Source organism: Scomber japonicus, chromosome 3, assembly GCF_027409825.1.
Source record: "Scomber japonicus isolate fScoJap1 chromosome 3, fScoJap1.pri, whole genome shotgun sequence".
Classification (NCBI taxonomy): domain Eukaryota; kingdom Metazoa; phylum Chordata; class Actinopteri; order Scombriformes; family Scombridae; genus Scomber; species Scomber japonicus.
This window is the reverse complement of record NC_070580.1, coordinates 26,085,740-26,107,454: the sequence shown is the minus strand read 5'-3', so window position 1 is coordinate 26,107,454 and position 21,715 is coordinate 26,085,740. Positions and strand designations below refer to the sequence as shown.

At 39.5% G+C, this 21,715-nt stretch overlaps 2 protein-coding genes across 2 annotated transcripts; both read left to right on the top strand.

Annotated features, from left to right (window-relative positions):
- Positions 1 to 244: 244 nt before the first annotated feature.
- LOC128355313 (elastase-1-like) lies at positions 245 to 6,695 on the top strand. Its single transcript, XM_053315559.1, has 8 exons — positions 245 to 383; positions 4,713 to 4,807; positions 4,933 to 5,033; positions 5,462 to 5,587; positions 5,795 to 5,931; positions 6,023 to 6,165; positions 6,359 to 6,508; positions 6,628 to 6,695. The coding sequence occupies exons 1-8, from the start codon at positions 245 to 247 to the stop codon at positions 6,643 to 6,645; spliced, it is 909 nt and encodes a 302-aa protein (XP_053171534.1). The 3' UTR covers positions 6,646 to 6,695.
- A 7,460-nt stretch (positions 6,696 to 14,155) lies between these two features.
- LOC128356215 (elastase-1-like) lies at positions 14,156 to 17,917 on the top strand. The gene is made up of 8 exons (XM_053316693.1): positions 14,156 to 14,204; positions 14,323 to 14,423; positions 14,651 to 14,751; positions 15,056 to 15,181; positions 15,633 to 15,769; positions 15,878 to 16,020; positions 17,488 to 17,637; positions 17,880 to 17,917. Exons 1-8 carry the CDS (start codon positions 14,165 to 14,167, stop codon positions 17,889 to 17,891), a joined length of 810 nt encoding a protein of 269 aa, XP_053172668.1. The 5' UTR covers positions 14,156 to 14,164; the 3' UTR covers positions 17,892 to 17,917.
- Positions 17,918 to 21,715: the final 3,798 nt, after the last annotated feature.

Genomic DNA, 21,715 nt, shown 5'->3' with positions numbered 1-21,715 from the left:
TATTCCAACTTTATGGGCGTGTATATCTATACCTATATTTTCAACTGGAAATATTTATTGAGCATTTGCATATTAAGTGTTATAATCAAAACCTGATGGCCTTCTAATGACTTCACTACTGGCACACACAGAGTGACAAGGATACATGGTAGGTCAGTTTTTAATCACCTCTCCTTCTCCCTCTATCTCGAAGGGTGGGAAGCTTTGAGCAGCCGCCTCTTTTTCCCCTCCAGTAGACCCTATCATGGCTGCAGCCGAGGGTGGCCAGGACCCAGCATCACGGCGGCAGCTGAGACCAGGGTGGTGGGGGACTGTGGGAGAGAGTAGAGACAAGCAGCAAGAGGTGAAAGCGGTAGCCACTGGAGGACGGAGATGGATGACCAGTACTCCACAGGATCAATCAGGCACTCCTAGCCACAGCAGATCATCTTTCTCCACCCGGCAGTGAGCAGCACATTACTGCTGCTGCACACTTTGTCCCTTCCCCCTATGAAACACATCACATCCCTGCCTATATGGCACCTTTTTGCCATATATACAGAGAGAGGCAGACTGAGACAAGAGTCAAAAGGAAAATGTGAGTAAAAGTCAGCTGGTGAGAAAGCTAGAGAGAAAGGTGGGGCGGGGCGAAGCAGAAGGACGTATTGATTGTTTTCACTGTGGTATAATTGCAATTAAAGGTTGCAAACAGCACAGTGGATCAGTTCCACTGTTATCACCCAGCAGGACACATGGCAGCATTGATACATCCTTACACATTTCCTCAGCCAGCAAGGAGAAATTCTGTACACTGTGGGTCCCTGTAGACTGTGTGTATAGTGCATTATGGTGTGCAGTAATTTACAGCTATACTTCCTCACACATAACATATAAACCAAGACATTTACTGAAACCAAAACTGCAGCCACAAACAAATGAAAGGTGACATAGCAGTGATAACTGGTGGTTATATACTCAGAGAGAATAATTTCTGGATCAGACTAGTATCAGGAAAAATGCATTTCAGTGAGAATTTGTTTATTATCCTGATGTTAAAATTCAAATGTCCTTATTGCCCTTGTACTCTGTAACATTTGTAATTTTTTTCTTACAGGGAAATAGCTGAAGGTTGTATTTCTTAAACTCACCTCATATTTATTGTCTATATACATTGTGTCCATGTGGCTTTGTTAAAAAAACATAGAAATGGTCAACACGGTCGGGGAAAAAGCTATGAATAGTCACAGACAGCCTATGGTACAGCTTTGAGCTTCAGAGCATTTATTTTCTTAGACAACTTAGAATGCTAGTCCTTGAAAGCAGAGCAAGATTGAGGATTGAGTTACACAAAAATAGTCCAAAGAGGCCTAATGAGAAACAGCTAGCTCCTTGAAAAATTCCATGATGTTAAACTGAGGCAGCTTTCTAAGAGCCTTTTACAAATAATAATGTGGAAAATGTAAAGGTTGTACTGTATTGAATGACAACAACAAAAAAAGGACTATAGTAAATACATCATAGAGGTTGTAGTCTTAATATATATTTATTAAATGTCTGCTTACCATAAAAGTTACTTTAATCAATATTTTTGTATTAAATGTTTTCAAATGATGAGATAAGTATAGTGTTAAAGTGTGAGGTGACAAACCCATAGAATTATACCCTGATTCTGCAGTCCCCATCAGCTCTGCAGGCCACTTTAATGACTTTCAGTTAATTGCTTTGGTTTCGCGCCCGCAACTTCACTGTTCTGGTTCTGTCTGTCCACTCTCATCAGCATAACATCCAGACACAGAAGGCAGCCAAAAGGTTCTGATAAACCAACTGTGCATTTGTTCAGCACCAAACAACTGTCAGGAGAAATAGTGCAGCATTTAGCTCCTAAAACATTTGTTAGGGGATAAGAAACATAACATCAAATGAATGTTGCAGGATGTGTAGACAACTAATAAGATAACAATTCGTTTTATTAAGATAATTATCACGATATGTCATTGTTTTGTTCACAGCTTGTCCTACTACCCCCAAGTGGCAAAAGCAAAGAGTACAGAACAAATATTTCAGCTGCAGGCTGGCATCAGTGTGCTCAAAAGCAGGACGTCACTTTGCTCACTTATAACAATGAGAAAATACAGAATCTGCTAATACCTCAAATTATCGTCTGTGCCTCTCAAAGCATCTTGAATTTCTGGATTATACTGGCTTGCCTCATTTGCCTCACAGCACGCTCTGGATACGTGATTGTTACAGCATCACATGCCAGCAGTTATTAAAGAATATGCTAGAATGAATGACTGTATACCAACAGCAATGGTAGTGTCTAATTTTATTGCAGTTTAAATCTTTGAGCTCCACTCTGGCAACAGTTTGAGCTTTTCAATAGTGTCACATTGGCATAATCAACAGTTACTCTGTGATAACCCTCCCTGACTTTCTATCACAGACCCAATCAGTGCATCCCATTAATTTTTTTTGGAACCTCAATTTCCTGCCTGAGTGTGTGAGACATCTTTATGGGAACCAAATCGACTGTTCATTAACGAGGGGAAGCTGTATCAAGAGCAAACATCTTTAATTAACACATCCCCAGCACTTCCTGTCTTTGATCTCCCCATTTGATTTATGCCTCTGCAAGAAAAGGTTGGGCTAGTCGAGGGGTACACAAGGAGTTCAGAGGGGACGTAGTTGCACTATGAGAAAATAGTGAAATTGCGCAGCCCCTGTTGATCAGGAAGTCTTGCAGCATTAGGACCTCGTCCCTTTGTGTCATGGGGCCAGCTCAATTACCAGTCACCGTGGCTATCTCTTTAATAGCCTGATAAGGCAATAATCCAAAATCCATATAGTTTTAATGACTTTCTGTCTAATTAATGACTGTTTTATAAAAGACAGACACATCGGGGACCTTCCCATTGTCCAGAAACCTATTGTTAGAAATATCAGCATTACGGGTAAAGAACCAGTTTTAAAAAGTATTAATATATATATTCTACTTAGCGAGTTATTGTGCATACTGTAGATCATCTAATAATCCATCTGTGACACTACTGCTCAATGTCAAAGAGGTCAGAGAAAAGAAAATTAGAGAAATCTTTTTTAACTGAGTTCTCACACTGGATTTAAATCTTTCCAATTGGGAATGTAGACTGGGATTTTTGTCCTCATGTCCCCCACCAATAATGTTGACACATAAAAAATGGATTTGCGCGAAGATTTGCGAGTTAATATGGAAATCCCATGAGCTACATGTCATCTATCTCGTCTCCTGTACAATACAGATGAAATGCTTTTGTGACATACACTGTATCCAATTTGGCCAACTAGAGATTCTGTGTGTTTCTGTGTCTTTAGCCCCATCTAGTGTTGGGCTGTAACAGCATCCTGTTTTTCCTGCACAGAGTGTAGCTGTATGCACTATGATTAATCATAAACTTATATTCTGTTTAAAAAATAAATAAAAAAGACTACCTACACAGGTTTAATTATATAACTCTGAAAAACTAATGTAATCATTCTGTTAATAAGACACTGATTGTATTTTATATTTATCGTTATGGTATGATGAAGAGCGGAGTTGTAAATTCTCAAATTATCCTTTTTGGGTACTTGAAAAAACTACAGTGACAAATCCATATCAAACCAGCTGAAGTAACTGTATCACAAAAAGAAAAAAATGAAGCACTGTTTCCCTTTTTTAACATTTCACAATGCCTTTGTTGTATGATTTTAGAAAAGGCTTGTAAATGAGTGTGCCATTGTTTTAATTTTCTCTACTTCATCCTTAGAGAACCACTGGAGACAAGAGATGGCACAGCAATATGTTTTCCCATCCTGACTTCATAATTCATGCCTGTTCAGATGGACACATGATTAGTTTGTGGTGTAAATATTTACAAGAACTTGCACTATGTTACATCAGGCAGTCAATTTGAAATTTCCATATTGGAGAGCAACAACAAAAAATGATCTTTCCGTAATCATTTGAAAACTTTGGGAGAGAATAAAGTTAACAATTCATATGTTCAAGACAAAACGGTAATGTTTGTCTTCACTTCTACCTTAGGCCACAGTTCTGTCAAAAAAGTGTGCTTTCTTTCCACAAATAATTGCCAATACGTGGGTGGATGTTAGCAAATAATTCTGAAATACCCTTCTAAGTCCTTTGAATGTCTGTGACTCATGTCATCCAGTGATATAATTGTCAGTCTACGTGTTATTCCTCATTCTGAACTATTTTTTATTGGCCAGAGCTGGAGGTGTGTGGTAACAGACTCTGATAACGCTGTGTGAGACGGACCACAGGTGCATACTTGGCTTTAGTCACAGCACAGAGCAACCACACTTTTCCACACCCGCTGAAGGTCGAGTTGAGGTATAAAAGTAGGAGAGAAGCATTTGTTCCTTGCAGAAACGTTCACACACACTGCAGACATGCTCAGGTTTCTGGTGTTGACAACTCTCGCAGCCGTGGGTAAGAAAATTGTTATACTATTCGTTATTGCTCTGTTACTGTCTCATTCACTCTCTTACTCTCTATCAGTCAGTCAATCTCTCTGCCATCCAGTCAGTCAACCTCTCTGCCATCCAGTCAGTCACTCATGTTTAGTTGAGTGAAAACACAGAAACTCCAGACAGGCTAATCTGCTCTACCAGCGCACTCTCTCTGTTCTCATTTCTCCTTTCCTCTTGCTCTACTGTTACGAAGCTATAATCGTTCCCATGTTTTTAATCAGCGCTGGCCCGCCTGGAGCCCCAGCCCAGGTATCTGGAGGACATGCAAAGGGTCGTGGGAGGTGAGGTGGCCAAACCCAATTCCTGGCCCTGGCAGGTATTGTACTGTAACCCAAAGTTACACAAATAAGTGTATGCATTGTTTCAGCAGAAAATGAAACAATATTTATTTTATATCAAATTCATAATTTCAGATCTCTGGTCTGTGTTTCCCCTCCTTAGATCTCTCTTCAGTACAGATCTGGTAGCAGATACTACCACACATGTGGAGGAACCCTGATTGAGAGAGGCTGGGTTATGACTGCTGCTCACTGCGTGGACAGGTATTATAATGATTAGCATAGACTCAGTATTCTTGGAGTGTATGAGTTGTAGGTATATTCCTGTACATGTTTTGGTTACTTGAATATCCATAGCCTCACTCTTATCTCAGCACCCAGGAATGATTTATTTGTAAATGTCACCAGCTTGAAGACACTTCTCACAACCTCATTTATAACTGTCACACACCAAAGGGATTCATTTATTTGATTAGTAAAGTGAAAGAAAGGAATGTATGGGAACAGAGGAATCAAACAAAATCAGGAATCACTTCATGGTTGGATGTGATCCTTTATCATTTTCATAATTTTACTTCAATAAAAAATCCTAAGGCTCTATCTGACATGCCACTAATGATTTAATAAATATAAAAAAATAATCAATTATAAATTAATGAATTTAAGATGAATTATATTTTTACATATTACAGCAACAGGACGTGGCGTGTCGTTGCCGGTGAGCATGACCTCAACAGCAACAGCGGCGATGAGCAGATCCTGACTGTCCAGACTGTTTACATCCACCCCGGATGGGATTCTGGCAGAGTGTCTGCTGGGTGAGAATTGTATTCTTTAGTAGATTCATAAGATTTTAAGGCTCTTAAGCCCATTGTATCTGACGATTTTACAGCACTGTTGTTTCTCTTTGTGCAATAATGTTCTAAGCAGGTAGGGAGTAAAGAGAATAGAAATGTTTTCATCAGGAGTCTATGTAAGAGATTTAGATTTGGTGTCTGCTGATGATCAATGAATCTCCACCTTAGGTACGACATTGCCCTGCTGCGCTTGTCCACTGAGGCCCAGCTGAACTCTAAGGTCGTCCTGGGCTCTCTGCCTCCCTCCGGCCAGATTCTGCCCCACAACAATTTCTGCTACATCACCGGATGGGGACGTGTTGCCAGTGAGTTGATGCCAAGACCCTTTTGGTCATTTTCTCTACACCTTAATAAATATTGTCTGCCTCATTTCTGTGTTTCTCTACCTTTGTCTAGCTGGTGGCAGTCTGTCTCCCCAGCTGAAGCAGGCCTACCTTCCTGTGGTTGACCACCAGACCTGCACAAGCCCTGGCTGGTGGGGAAGCACTGTCAAGACTACCATGGTGTGTGCTGGTGGTGCTGCTGAGGCTGGATGCAATGTAAGTCTCTCCCTACAATAAAGTGTGGAAGTTACACATTGATGAGTTAAAATCACTTGACAAATTTGAAATCTTTGTTTTCTTAGCTTTAGCTCTAACCTCACTTTGATTAGTTTTAGGATTTGTATATTGATGAAAAAACACAGTTAAATGATGAAGTGATCTGATGCTTTGTTTAACTTGTTCCTCACAGGGTGACTCTGGTGGCCCTCTGAACTGCAGGGTTAATGGACAATACTACGTCCATGGTATTGCCAGCTTTGTGTCTGGTTATGGCTGTGACACTCGCCAGAAGCCCACTGTCTTCACCCGCGTCTCTGCCTACATCAACTGGATGGACTCTGTGAGTAATATGATGTAGAAGAAAAGAAAAAGAAATCATTGTACTGTAGCTCATTGAGTTGGTGCATGTGAAATAGGTGCAGACAAAGCTATACTAAATACGGGATTTTCTTCTTTCAGATCATGATGAACGCATGAAATGGATCCTTGTTTGCAGCTGTAACTACTCTGAATTGAGCTTGTTCTCCACCTGCAAAATAACATGACTGGTCAAATCAAATAAAGTTGTTCAAAATCAGTATCTGTGTTTTATAAGTAAATGTTTTTTTTCACGTACACACATCGCAAATGAGTACAGTATATATCTATGAAATGTAACAGAATAAACTTTAAGGAGTAATTACCTCTATAGGAACGCTAGTATATCTATAGGTTTTATTGATTATATTCCATGCTGTAATATCAGTTTAGTTGAATTTATTTCATGATGTTGAACCATTAGTTTCAACATTCAACACAGAGACAACATGACTACATCCAATCATGTTTTCATCCACAAGAATTTCTCAGTTGTTTGATCTCATTCTGCAAAAATAAACTTGACCAAACCTTGAGAGCTGACTCATTTTTTTGATTGAGTAAATGCAACCTCGTGGTTTGTGTGTCATCACAAATTTCCTTTGCTTCAGGCTTTAAATTATCCTCCTATCCTCCAACAAAACATGTACAGAGACCTAAAAATAATAAGAATGGCATTAAATCAATAACAAATCCATAGATGTATTTTATGTAGTGTACAGCCACTTAATTTACAGTGTTGCCACAGACTGTGAGCAGAGAAAATGCAGTATCAGAAAATCTATTCCACACTGTGAGAAAGTGTGAGGCTGACAACAGGTGCTTTTCTGACCACTGCCAAGCTCAGCAGAGAGTCCACATCAAATGAAGGTCAGCTCAGGGTCTGAAAGAATGAGACGGGCATTTAGAAATGTCGAGGTGCTGGAGACATGCTCATGTTTCTGCCGTTCACCGCTCACAGCCACAGATAAGAAATGTCAAAGCTGGGACTGCAGAAAAATGTCATTTGTCTCTGAGAAAAAAACAAAACATATACAATTAAAACATGGGGGGAAATATGCTTAAATGGTAATTTTGTAAGTTTTATCTGTGCCTTAATGCTGGCTGAGTTGGAGGTTCAGTCCAGCTACAAGAAGGGAAGTGTGATGGTTATAAGACAAATTGTATTATTTTTTAGACTATATAATGTAAAGCATTTTATATTTTAACATCTTAGAGGTACTGGCAATTTTAATTTAAATGAAACTATGACTGTATGGTGTCTTATTTTTGAACCATGCATCATTTAAAAGTCACTCAAATATTTTTGTCAGCATGTTTCAGGTGATGCTTACTTATAGTAGGAGAATTTCAAATGTTCTTATTCTTCTAACTTAGTAATGACATCGCCCTGTTGCAGCTCTCTTCTGAGTTCTCCCAGACACTCTTACGTGAAACTGGCTGTTCTGCCCCTTTTCAGTGAGATCCCGCCCTCCAAAACCACCTGTTACATCACTGGATATGCACCTCCAGTTAATCACCTGCAGCTGCTCACACTTGTAATTCTGACTGTGATTCATGTTTGTACATATTTGTTTCTGCTCTGTGTACCTTCAGCTGGTGGAGGAATACACAGCAGAATGAGGCAGGCTTACCTTCCTTTTGTCGACCACCAGACCTACATCAGCTCCGGCTGGTGGGAAAGCACAGTCAAGGCCACAATGATCTGTCCTAGAGAAGACGCGCAGTCAGCATGCAACATGAGTCTGCTGATATGAAAAACATTCAGTCTAATCAAGGCAAGCATACTGAGTATTAGTGCAAAAATATCCTATTAATCACCAGCTGAGCAAATCAGCTCAACCTTTCACCCAGTGTTTGTGGTTTAAACTTTAAATAGCTGTGAGTTTGGAGAACATATTATGTATGTTTATTATAATCCTATGATTCAAGTAGTATATATAACTTAATGAACTTGCTACACGGTTAAACAGTGATTAACCCTGACAGCCCCCAGATAAACTATTTTTTATGGTTTCTGTAATTAAAGTTGTGATGAGAGTGTGTAAGAGTTCACCACTTTTTAAAAACAATTTTGAAACAAAAAGCTTAGTTTATTTAGCAAAGTTTCGAGAAGGGTGCTACATGACCACCCCCCCCCCCCCCACCCCCCTCAATGTTGTCACCATAACAGCATAACCCCTAACCCCTAACCCCAACCATATTACTGTTCATAAACCTAACCAAATGGTTGTAGATGCTGCGAATCCAAAGATACACCTACTTGTGAGTTTCAGGAGCAGAACCTCAACTGCACCACTTCCAGCATTTTTATAAATACCACCTAACCTTTTCCTCCTCTCATATTTTGCACTACATGCATGTAGTCTCAGGCTCTGGACTTGCTGACTAATGCTGCAATCCATTATACTTGAAATTCAGACAAAACAACCTCAAAACAGACTGTGAAATAAAATGGTCATTGATGACATCTAGCCTGAGTTCACCAACAGAAACACACCTGATGTCACAGCAATATGACGGCCAACACAGTGAACAAGAAGAATTCAATTATCAAGTTTTATTTAATGTCGTGTTTGTGATGTGAAACGTGCTGTAACACCTTTGTAGTTGTTATTTCCAGTCAGTTGATTTGTGCTTGATAGAAGTCTTTACGAGCATGCATACTACCCTATTCCTCATTTCCAACTCTTCTCTTTCAAAGTGTGTTAAGTCCTCAGTAGATGCTTGTGTAGTTCAGAGACTTACCATACAAATACTGCGAGTGCCCATGTTTTCCAGAGCAGATGCACTGGCACTCATTTAGTCTGGAAGCTGCATGGGAATACCGACTCAGAACTTTCATCAACTTCAGACTTTCAATGAATTGCACCTTTCACCCTCCCACATTTCAGTCATACATACTAGGACATGTTCACAGTCATCATGTCAAGTCTGCAAGGACCAGAGGGGATAAAAAGCGCCGTGAGACAGACGCAAGACTTCCAGTGTTTCCATAGAGATGAATGTAAGTGTCTGACCCAATTTCAAAGTGTTTTTCTGAATGAAAACAGTTTTGATATGTGGACATCTGCTGATTTACTGTCAACAAATCTCGTGAGAACACTCTTATGAGACTTTCCCATTACGGTACTGCTAAACACTACTAATATTGTGTTCACATTAAATTCTCACTGTAGAGCTTTACATTGCAGACAGAGAAAAAACAACTTAACCCTATATAGTTCAGTGGATTATAATAAGCAAATCCAAGTTAAGCATATAAACCTGTTATTCTGTACCTCAGTACATCAATGAATACAGCCAAAGTGAAAAAACATATATTTTATATAGCCTATTATTATTAATATTATTACGACCATAGGGTACTGATTTTTTTAATTACCCCTTGTACACTTCATGAATTGGGAAAGGTTATTTGTGTTAATTTATCCACCAGTTCTTTTTTCACATTAGAGGGACTTTGGTGGCCTTCTTAGGTGCAAAGTTAACAACAGCTGTTGTGTCCATGTTATCGCTAGCTTTGTATCTGTAATGGGATGAAACTCTCCTCAGAAGCCCACTGTCTTCACCCACATCTCCACCTACATGATATGGATGAACTCAATGAATAATGGGAATGTGATGCAAACAAAGAGGGATAAACATAATAAAGACTCATCTGTTCGTTAAAATCACTTTACTTTTAAGAGCAAGTTCTTTTAAAGCATTTTAGTTCATCAAGTCAGTTCATTTTAAATAGGTGCAGATGGTGTTATACTAAATATAGTATTTTCTTCTTTCAGGTCATGAACAATATGTGAAATTGATCCTTTCTTGCAGCTGAAACTATTCTGAATTGAGCTTGTTTTCCACCTGAGAATTAACATAACACAAGCTTGGTCAAATTGAATAAAGTTGTTCAAAATCAGTATCTAGATGGCTGATTTTCTGCATTTTTTTCCAATGCTGACTGAAATTCAGATAAACATCACAAATCAAAGACTTATCAGGCCTCCTAAAACTCCATATTCAACATTTTCCGTTTTCAGTGCAGCTCTAACTCAAAAAAGCAAAAGACAGAAACGGGACAAACACACAGATGAGCAGACTGTGCACTGTGTACCAAGGACACAAGGTTACACTTTTTTTTTTTTTTTACATAATGCAAATGTGCCCTGATTCTCAATCATGACAGCCAGCAGCCCTGGATAAACTTTCAAATTGCTGCCTTTCAGTTAGCCTGTCATCCTATACTATTCCTGTTGTTTTTCACATTAATGTTTTACCCCCCATCAAAAATGGATCAGATAAAATTGGCCTGATCTGTGTTTAATATGAAAGTTTGTTCTACCCTTTCTTGTGCCTCTCTTGTGGTTTTGTGACATTTGACAAGGAAAGGGCTGCAGTGTACACTGAAGCACTAATGGAGGGTACAGTATATGCATGATAAGAGACTGCCTGAGTACTGCATATGCATGATAAGTGTCTGCTTATAGTGGAGACCAACATGTTATAGCTGCTATGTAGACTGATGACTGACTCCTGTCACTGAAGAAGTTCAGTACATTGCATTCACTTACTTCCATTTCTCAAACTTTTTATGTATATTGTGGGACATGACAGTGAACAGTGCAGGTTTTATTTTCAACTTGAAACACTGGAATAGCTTCCTATAGCAAGGCCTGTGGGGAGGTGATTTTAAACCACCATTTCTATGTGGATGTACTGTGTATTAGTTACTGTACATCTTCCCTGGACTCCTTTTGTTGATTATATTGCCAGGTTTATTCAGAGAAACAGTGCAGTGAGTTTTTGAATAAAAACTATTATATATATATTTTTTAATTCAATTCCCACAGTTGCCTCAGTCAAAGATTTGTAGAACCGAACTGTGGACAACAAACACATATTAATCCAATGATCTATACAATAATGTTTCACTGTGATACAGCAGTCTCTGTTTCTAATTCACAGTAATGCTTTATAATGGTTTTGTCTACATTGCTAACCTTCTGTGCTCTTGTTCTTGTTTCTTCTGTAACAGAAGTCAGACCATATAGCGTGTTATTGGTGAGCTGTCAAAGAGTGTAGAGTAGAGTAGTAGAGTAGTAGAGTAAAGCGCTTGTTGGCTCTGTCTACGTCCTGGAGCCCTGAATAATTGGGGATCGGGGATCAAACCAGTAAACTGAAGATTTGTATAATTTCTGTCGCCTAAAACAAAGATCAAAAACATGGCTGAACGTAGGTGAGAGTTAAAAAAAAGTTCTCCCCTGATGGCTGAATAGCTTCATCCTAAACAATTGTGTATCTGCCTGCAACAGCAAGAGAAGCCCCTTTCTACTTATCACCACCAACACTGGAATTCACAGTTATAAAATCACCTCCACAGGGTCTTATGAAAACTTATCAAAGGCTTAAAGTAGAATACTGTGCTGCAGCCCCGGGCTTGTAAGCTTTAAACACAGATCCCAATCTATAATAACAGCTTGTAACTTCTAACATGCAAGGATATACACGCATCCCATTCCACACATACTGTAGCGCATATAATCCTATTACTAATACATGTTCCCTTCCACCTTCTGCATTGCTGTAGCTTAGCTATCTGTCCAACTGAAATAGCCCGATGTTGACTTTGGAGCAGCTTTGACTAAATGGATACAACCATTCTCCATGGGTGTCAAACTGTGCTTTTTTCAAAGCATAATGTAGCTCTATATGTGGTTGACACACTGTACTGTATTAACCATAGACTGTATAGGTATTAACACATTTCTACTCACTACACTGATCAGTTTGGCAACAACAGCGGGACAGTCAGCAAGAGCACACTTTAGGTCCTGCTAGTAATTAAAGGTGTAGTAAGTGATAATAATCCAATATATTTTTTGTCAAAATCACTGAATCTCCCCTCAATATCCGCTAGCAGTCCCTAGTAGCAGCCAACACAACAATGCTCCAGCCAATCACAGACAGGGAGCGTTCATGCGAGGTTAAAGCCTGATTTATGCTTACGGTCAGACAGATGGGGGTTACGTTGTGTACGCAGTAGGAGTGAGAAACGTCTGGTACAAACATAGTGGAGAAGGAGAGGTGACCAAGAAACACCCAGAGAGGACAAAGTTAGAAGAACATTTAATATAAAAGAAGGACTATGACCAAACAAGGACCCGCGGACACATCGGTGTGGTTTTCTAATGGCGGAGGGACCGACGCAGACCCGGCGGAAGAGCGGAGAGTGAAGGCGGACGCTGATCTGCCGAACAGGTGAGTAACATCAGCGCCTCTTCACATAAACTGTAACGTTACCTGCAGACATTCAGCTCACTGTCTAGTTAGTCAGGATGTTGTTGTTGTTGTGATGTTATCTGTAAAGTAGCAGAGTTGTTACTACAGCTGTTTGACGCTCTGCACGTTAGCTTCGCAGCTAACGTTAGCAGCGTGCTAACGTAACCTATAACGTAGCTGCTGTGTAGTTGCTCGCTGTGTTTGTTCACTGCTTTCAATCATGAAGACATATAAACACAGATTTGCTATCACAATAATCTCACGAGATTGAGACACGGTCTGGTGTTAGCCAGGCTAGCCACCTGTACTATCAGAGAAATAAATGCTACTAATTTACCGTCCTGCAGCAGACGCTTCAGACTCCGCCATGTTGGTCAGTTTGCGCAGTGGTTACGTCCGTTACCACGACAATGCGCGTCCATGAACTTCAGGGTGGAGCCCCAGAAGGAGCACGAAGGAAGCGGGATGGGGTTGTTTTGGTTTTCTTTTATGCAGTCTATGGTTTTTCACTCAAATATCAACAACTTTTCTCCTCTATTTTTTAAGTAAACATGTCAAATATACTTTTATACTTTTTATTCTGTTCTATTTCTATGTACTGTTTTTTGTGTGTTTTATGTTTCCAGCTCTCAATCCATACTGCAAAAATACATATTTTGTTCAAACATGGATATATATAGAAAGGCACAATACATAGTCAATGCAACTAAACCGCCTGATTACACTTTGTGAAAGCAAGGATAATCTTCCCTGGAGTACTCTGACATGTGTTGGTGTTTGATTGCCTCCAGTTGGCTTTCCAGACAATCAAGAGAAGAACAAAGTCATATACAGTAACTGTGCGAGGGGGAAAAAGCATCTTCAAATGGGTTTTAACAGTAGGGGTGCACTTGGAGAAAATGTCAGGATCTGTGTGTATGTGTGTGTATTTGTGTGTATGTGTGTGTATGGTGTGTCCATCCCCAGGGAAGGAGTTACTGTAAGTTGTTGCCAAAGCTGTGAACAATGAGACCAGAATATGACATAGAAGCACTGCAAACCATTGATGTAGCTGCTTAAAACATACATGTAAAGATAAAAGAATCATTACTGTTCACACATAATCTACACCCAGAAATGGTTCCACTGCAATGTAAAATGTAAACATTCAGTGGTGGAAAAACTGAGACAGAGAACCTTACATGACAATCTACTAATGGATTCAGTAGCTGAGTCAGCTCTTCAGCAAACGATAACTGTGAGACAGCCACAGGTGGACATGTGCTGGCATTGAACACACACACATGCACACTATCAGCACATGGGGTACTGAGGGTATAAAAGAGTTATGGGCAGGAGTTTAGCCCAGAAAGTTTTGGAGACTGCAAACATGCTCAGATTTCTTGTCTTGACCTCTCTCGCCGCCCTGGGTAAGATCTCTATGACTCTTCTTCTCCTTCGACATGCTGCACACACACACACGACTCCTAACACAATTGAATACATGATGTCTGACTGTAAAGCTTCCTGTGTCTTTGCTCTGCTCAGTGCTGGCTGAGCTGGAGCCACAGCCCAGGTACTTGGAGGACAGCGTTGAGGAGAGAGTTGTTGGAGGTGAGGTGGCCAGCCCTCACTCCTGGCCCTGGCAGGTAATATACAATTAGTTTGACTCCACAACCAACCAACGTTTTACAAACATGTGCTTCACAGTACACACTTTCACAAACTTCAGCAGGTGTATTTTAAGATGATGCTTGTAATGCTTTTATTGAGCTATCATCCAATGTCGGGAATGCTGCCTAGACACAAAAAATGACAATAAAAAACAGCTCAGTTTTCTTGTACTCATAATGCTCTCTGTTGTTGTTTTCATTAGATCTCTCTTCAGTACAAATCTGGCAGCAACTTCTACCACACCTGTGGAGGAACCCTGATCAGGAGAGGATGGGTCATGACTGCTGCTCACTGTGTGGACAGGTGGGAGTTTCATTGATCATAGAATATTTTCTAAACGTACAATTAATAAAGATATGAATGAAGTAGCAGGATATATGTTCAGGCAGGGCTGAACATTTATTTAAATGTATTTCATAACATTTCCTGGTAGCTTGAATGCAGAGCCATCTGTTTCAATATGACATTAACTATCAAGTAAAAATTATATTTCCTACACAACACACATATATCTACATATATCTATCTTCATCCGGTATCCTTGGCTAATAGAGAGTGCTTACTACCAGACAGGATAAGTTTAAGTTTATTTTTTGTACCGTTACAGGACCAGGACTTGGCGTGTTGTTCTTGGAGATCACGACATCAACAGGCATGAGGGAACAGAGCAGTACATGAGCGTAAGCAAGGTGTACCTCCACCCCTACTGGAACTCCAACAATGTTGCCGGAGGGTGAGTGGGTATCACTTAAACACACAACAATAGTAAAAACAGACTTAAAACACATGTTACAAACTCACTCAGTGTCTTTAGTAATTTGTAAAAGTAATAAAAAATGTCTAAATTCATACTTTGGGCATGGATTTTTGGCTATAACATCAATTTATGATAATGTTTATTTAACTGTTTTGCTTATTACAATATTTGCTGCGGTCTAGTAATTTGAAAATGACAGTCTCTAATTGACTCAAGCTATGAGGCTATGAGACTTAAGCTTATGAGGTTTTAGAAAGGACTGTGGTATTTGTACAGTTTTTAATTGACTTATTAAACTGTGGAAATAAAAAAAAAGAAAAGAAATCAAACAACAGTGTAGCTAGATCTGGATAAAAAACCCACAGTGAGCCTATAGGACATTCAGGGATAAGCATATTTACTAATCAATGACTGATGTGACCCTCAGGTGGGACATTGCTCTGCTGCGTCTGTCTTCTGATGCTTCTCTCAACAACTACGTCCAGCTGGGTGCCCTGCCTCCCTCTGGCCAGGTCCTGCCCAACAACAACCCCTGCTACATCAGTGGATGGGGACGTACCCAGAGTGAGTCTGACATAATTATACATTTACACAGTAGAAGTCATTTTTCAGTATTTAAGTAAGCAGTAGTGCTATCACAGCTATACAATGCATTTCTCCTGTCGTCCCCAGCCGGAGGTCAGCTGTCTGCCCAGCTGAAGCAGGCCTACCTCCCTGTTGTTGACCACAAGACCTGCACCAGCTATGGATGGTGGGGCAGCACTGTGAAGGACTCCATGGTCTGTGCTGGTGGTGGCAGTGAGTCTGGTTGCCAGGTGAGCCTATGAGGTCTCAGAAAGGACTGTGTATGCACTCTAACATTCAGTTTCTCCTTTCTAAGACTTTACTAAAGCTAAATAGAAAACTTATATTACTAAGGAATGAGTCATAAAAACTTCTTTGAGTCATCCCTTTGACTGACTACACCACATGACCACTTACCTCATGGAAAATAGCTGTAGTGATCCATTTATTAACTTTTTAAGGACTAGTTCTGTTTAAATCAACAGTCAAATGAACATTGACATGTTTTTCTCACTGTTATTATATCTCCTGGTCATACTGACCATTTAGAGATGTCATCATATTGGACTTTCAATGTAACCGACAGGGCACAATCCACAGCACTGCTTCTGTGCATAAACTTATTTAAAACTGTATTTTAAACTAATGTGAGACTTCAGCCATCCAAATTAGTAAGGTCAAGTCAATATATTTCAAGGTTAATGTCCATTTCAATCCAACTTTTTGTTATCTGTCATTCCTGAGCAGCTGAACAGAAAAACACTGTCAGTCAAGACACAAAGAGGGACTTTTATACTAAAAAGATTGTGACTCTGGAAGATTGGAAACTTTCAAATATATTATAAGTCAAAGCAAGGACTGGGGATATTGTCCCCCATCACCTACATTGTAAATTTGGAGGGAATCTTCTAATGGTCAGTATGAACAGGAGGAATGATTGCAGCAAACAAAACCTGTTTGAGTGTTCATATGGACACATCACTATTGTTTTAAGACAGACTTGTGAACCTGTTCTTTAATGAATTACCAACATTTGCAATATCAACATTAGCCTAAGGAATTTTTCACAACCTGGCAACCCCAAATTTGATTTTATCAATGGCTTATAACTAATCTATAAAACATAATTAATTGTTTTATGAATCCTCAGTAATTAACCATTAGTTATAACCTGTATATATAATGTACCTTATTAGAAAGTTTAACATATTTTAGCAAGGCAGATGCTTTCAAGCACATATTTTGAATCCACTATTCTCCCAAACTGTGTGGACACCCTGTGATTAAGACTGCAGGAATGATGTTTGGGTGTAAGCAGAGCAGGGTAAACACAGGAAAGAACTTGTCAGGATCCAGTCCCACTCCACCATGACAAAGTGAAATCAAATGTCTCCCAGTGAGCTGAGGGCTGACCCCTTGCTGTCAAGGAAGATATTTTGGAAGACACATGCGAGATTACTTGCTGCCTCAGCAGGGGCACAAGTCAGTTACAATGATCCAGACTAGTGCTTAAGCTGCACAAACTGTCAAAGTATTGCACGTTCACGTTCTGCACAAACGTGCTCGACATTGTCTGAAATTATATGAGAAGCAAGTGAGAATGAGTTAAATTCATTGGAAAATTGAGTATTTGCTTCCATATGTGATCAAAAGTATGGAAATATAGCCACCTGTTACTGTATGATTTTATGACTGAGATGTGTTGCTTCTGAATTCAGGGTGACTCCGGCGGCCCCCTGAACTGCAGTGTCAATGGCCAGTGGGTTGTCCACGGTGTGACCAGCTTTGTGTCCTCTTCTGGCTGCAATGCCTACAGGAAGCCCACCGTCTTCACCCGCTCATCTGCTTACATTAGCTGGATGAACAGCGTAAGTACTTAACATTTACCAGCATCGTTCAAAAAGCACTTAGTGTTAAAGAAAACGTTCAAAGACAAAACACAGACAAGCTACAGTATGTGTTTTTTGTAAATCATGCTACATGCAGTAAGTAGAGGATTTCATAATTAGTTTTGTACATTCATTTATCCTTATTAATCATATTTGTGCAGCATTTCGTTCATATTCTTGAGGATAATCACATAATGATTCATTTGTACTTGCTTTGGCAGATAATGGGTTGAGAAGAACGGCTATCACCATGGAGACGACACTCTGGATTCATCTCAGTTTTTTGTCCGACTCCATCAGAATAAAATGTTCAATAATGTACATTTGCCTCTCCTCATTTTTTTTGTTTTTTTTTGTTGCTGTTCTACTTTGTTTGGGAGAAAACAGTCACAGTATGATTTGTTAAGAGTATATGTGAATGATGCTGAAGTGTCATTTGGGTGAAAGAGTGGTTCTGCAAAAATAAAGATTTAGTCAGAGAGCACTTTTTTAATCTAAGTAATTTTTCATATCACAGAATGTTTTGTGAGATGACCTTTGGCAACTAAATGCATCACAAATATTGATGATTAAATAGGCCCACTACATCTAGTGAAACAGTGGACAATATTTTTTATTCTGAACTGCAAACAGAAGTAATCAGACTGTGACAAATGTTCTCCAGACATCAAAATGATAAAGAAAGGTTCTGAAACAGTTGAGACAAACATAATATTATTAACAGTTATTTTGTTTTATGATGTGGAAAATGTTTAAAGGACCAGTGTGTAGAATTTAGTGGCATCTAGCGGAACAGACTTGGCAGAATGAATGTATTATGCATAACTATGTTCAATTATTTAATAATGGAATCATTGTATTTTCTTTACCTTAGAATGAGTCAGTATTTACATAGGGAGCAGGTCTTCTTCCACTGAGGCCACCATGTTGCACCTCCATATTTCTACCTTAGCCCAGAATGGACAAACCAAGCACTGACTCTAGAGAGGGCCTTTAGTGTTTTTTGTGAGTTTCACTGTCACTGTATGTTCTCTTAAACACACACATAATACATCCATGGCTTGGAAGAGGTGGTGGACATGAACATTGAAGAGTCTTGTTTGTCAACATAATGACAAAAAAAGCTGCACATTCAGGAGTTATATGAATACAAGTAATAACAAGGTTTAGTTCAATTACTATAGTGTAAATTAAGTTAAATTTAATTATTATGAATTAGAAAGTGTGCACAGCTCTAGGTGGCATTAATATTTTAGACGCATGCAAATATACACACAATATTTCCTTAGAGGGTCATACAGGAAGAAAAAATTATATTTACATTTTTAGCTCTCATGCATTCTATTTTTAATGAGTGTGTTTTAATTAATTCTTTGATTCATGCTATTATATGCTTGTTCACGTTCAGGGTCATGTTCAGGGTCATGTTCAGGTTCATGTTCAGGTTCAGGAGTCTTTCCCCTTACCATGGGACTTGGAGAATAGATCTGAGTTCCTGCAGGAAACCCACACAATTACCAACATACCAATGTCACTCAGCTTGCTCTCATATGGATAGACATTCATGACAAAAACATTGTATTTTTGTATTCAAAAGCTGCAACCTGGAAAAAATCTCTTGGCTACTCAAAAAATGTTTTAGAATCAATCTGAGGTTGTAGAATGTATCTTACCAGAATCACAGAGGAAGGGAATAGTTGTCAAAAAAATAAAGAAACTGGGTCTGAGATGAAAAACAAACAAAAAGCATCACAAGCATGAAAAGAAATACGGTATGTAAAGAACTTCACTGTTGAATAATGGCCTTGACTGTGGCAGATAAGCGTGAGATGGAACACATCTGGGCTATAGGAAAGGGAACAGCCAGCTCACACTTATGAAGTATGAAGTATGAATACAGATCACATAAAGAGCATCAGCCCTGATATGCACAACGTAGTCACACTGAAGACACCCTCAGTCTGTTACAGCTGTGAACTCTGCCAGCTTTGAGCAGGTTAATGTCATTCCTCATTATATACATTGATTCTGCTTGGCAGGGTCATAAGCGCTGTATAAAGGGACTACAGGCAGGCGATATGAGGAAAACTCTACATGCAGCTAGATATTTTAATATTTTTAACACAATGCACTTTTTGAATACAATTAAAATTATGTCTTTTTTCAGCCTTGGCAGAGGAGGATATTTGGGTTTTGGCTCCTGAAAATGTGAACAAGGAGAGTTGCAGGAGACAAAGTGGTAGCCATGGCTTTGACAGGTAATATATCAACATCTATCAAGACACACTATCATTTCTGAGAGTCTTGCAATATTTAAAAGGTGTTACCATATGAAGGGACGTAATTTAATTTTTCATCTTGTGTCATGACTCTGTTGCTCAGTTACAGCAGCTCCTGACCGCATACCTGGGCAGATATCCAGATCAGGACAACACTGACTGTCCTGTGAGGTGGTAGATGACTTGTGTAAAAAAAAAAAAAAAAAAGTAGTGAGTAGTGTCTCTTCAGCAGTGTGACCATATGGTGGAGATAATGACATAACATCCAACAGTAAATGCCTGTCATATTGCCCCGCTCGAAGGAATATGATATGAATTTCAGATAAGTGGAACACCAACAGCATGTTCAATTAGTCAGATGAATGTTTGGCATTGTGTTATGCTTGGAGGGAAATGTCAACCTCTCAAATCCCAAAAATGTTAAGGATTAACTATATACACTGCCTGGCCAAAAAAAAAGTCGCCACCAAAAAAAAAAAAGGTCACGCACTCTAATATTTCGTTGGACTGCCTTTAGCTTTGATTATGTAGTAACTTTGATCGGTTACCTAAACTCAGTAACCTTAAAATATGAGACGGAGAACAGAAGTCGTCGAACAGCCAACTGGGATCTTTATTGTAGATACTCGATACAAACAACAAGATAGACCACGAACGGTAAAACAGCAAAACAGCCCCGAGGCGCGCCCTTACAGACCCTTTATACCATTGATTGCGTATGGTGTCGTGCGTCATTGTGTTCGTGCACCAGGTCAAGTTGACCTGGCATGTTCAGGCTAATATTCAGTTCCTGGAATCCTATTCTCAAGTGGTGGTGGCCAGAACTTCCTGGAAATGCTAGATATGGTGAAAAACAACTCCTTATTAGGAGTTTGGTGGAATAAACATGGTAAGGCCTGTTAAGCAATCTCATAACCTTTCGCCTCTACTGGTGTTTTCCTCGTTCCCCTTTCTGATACACACAAATGTAGGATTTGCTCCTACAATTACAGCATGCTTTCACTTTGGCATTGTTTCAATAAGCTTCTGCAATGTCACAAGATTTATTTCCATCCAGTGTTGCATTCATTTTTCACCAAGATTTTGTATTGATGATGGGAGAGTTGAACCACTGCTCAAAGCCTTCTCCAGCACATCTCAAAGATTCTCAAGAGGGGGTGAAGGCCAATCCATGTGTGAAAATGTTATTGTGAAGTGACCTTGGGTTTCGTGAAAGGCGCTATACAAAATAAAGTTATTATTATTCTTATTATTCTTATGTCTCATGCTCCCTGAACCACTCTTTCACAATTTGAGCCAGATGAATCCTGATACTGTCATCTTGGAATATGCCCGTGCCATCAGGAAAGAAAAAATCCATTGATGGAATAACCTGCTCATTCAGTACATTTAGGTAGTCAGCTGACCTCATTCTTTGGGCACATAATGTTGCTGAACCTAGACCTGACCAACTGCAGCAACCCCAGATCATAGCACTGCCCCCACAGGCTTGTACAGTCGGCACTAGGCATGATGGGTGCATCACTTCATCTGCCTCTCTTCTTATGCGCCCATCACTCTGAAACAGAGTAAATCTGGACTCATCAGACCACATGACCTTCTTCAATTGCTCCAGAGTCCAATCTTTATGCTCCCCAGTAAATTGAAGCCTTTTTTCCGATTAGCCTCACTGATTAGTGGTTTTCTTAAGGCTGCATAGCTGTGCAGTCCCAATCCCTTGAGTTCCCTTCGCATTGTGCACGTGAAAATGCTCTTACTTTCACTATTAAACATAGCCC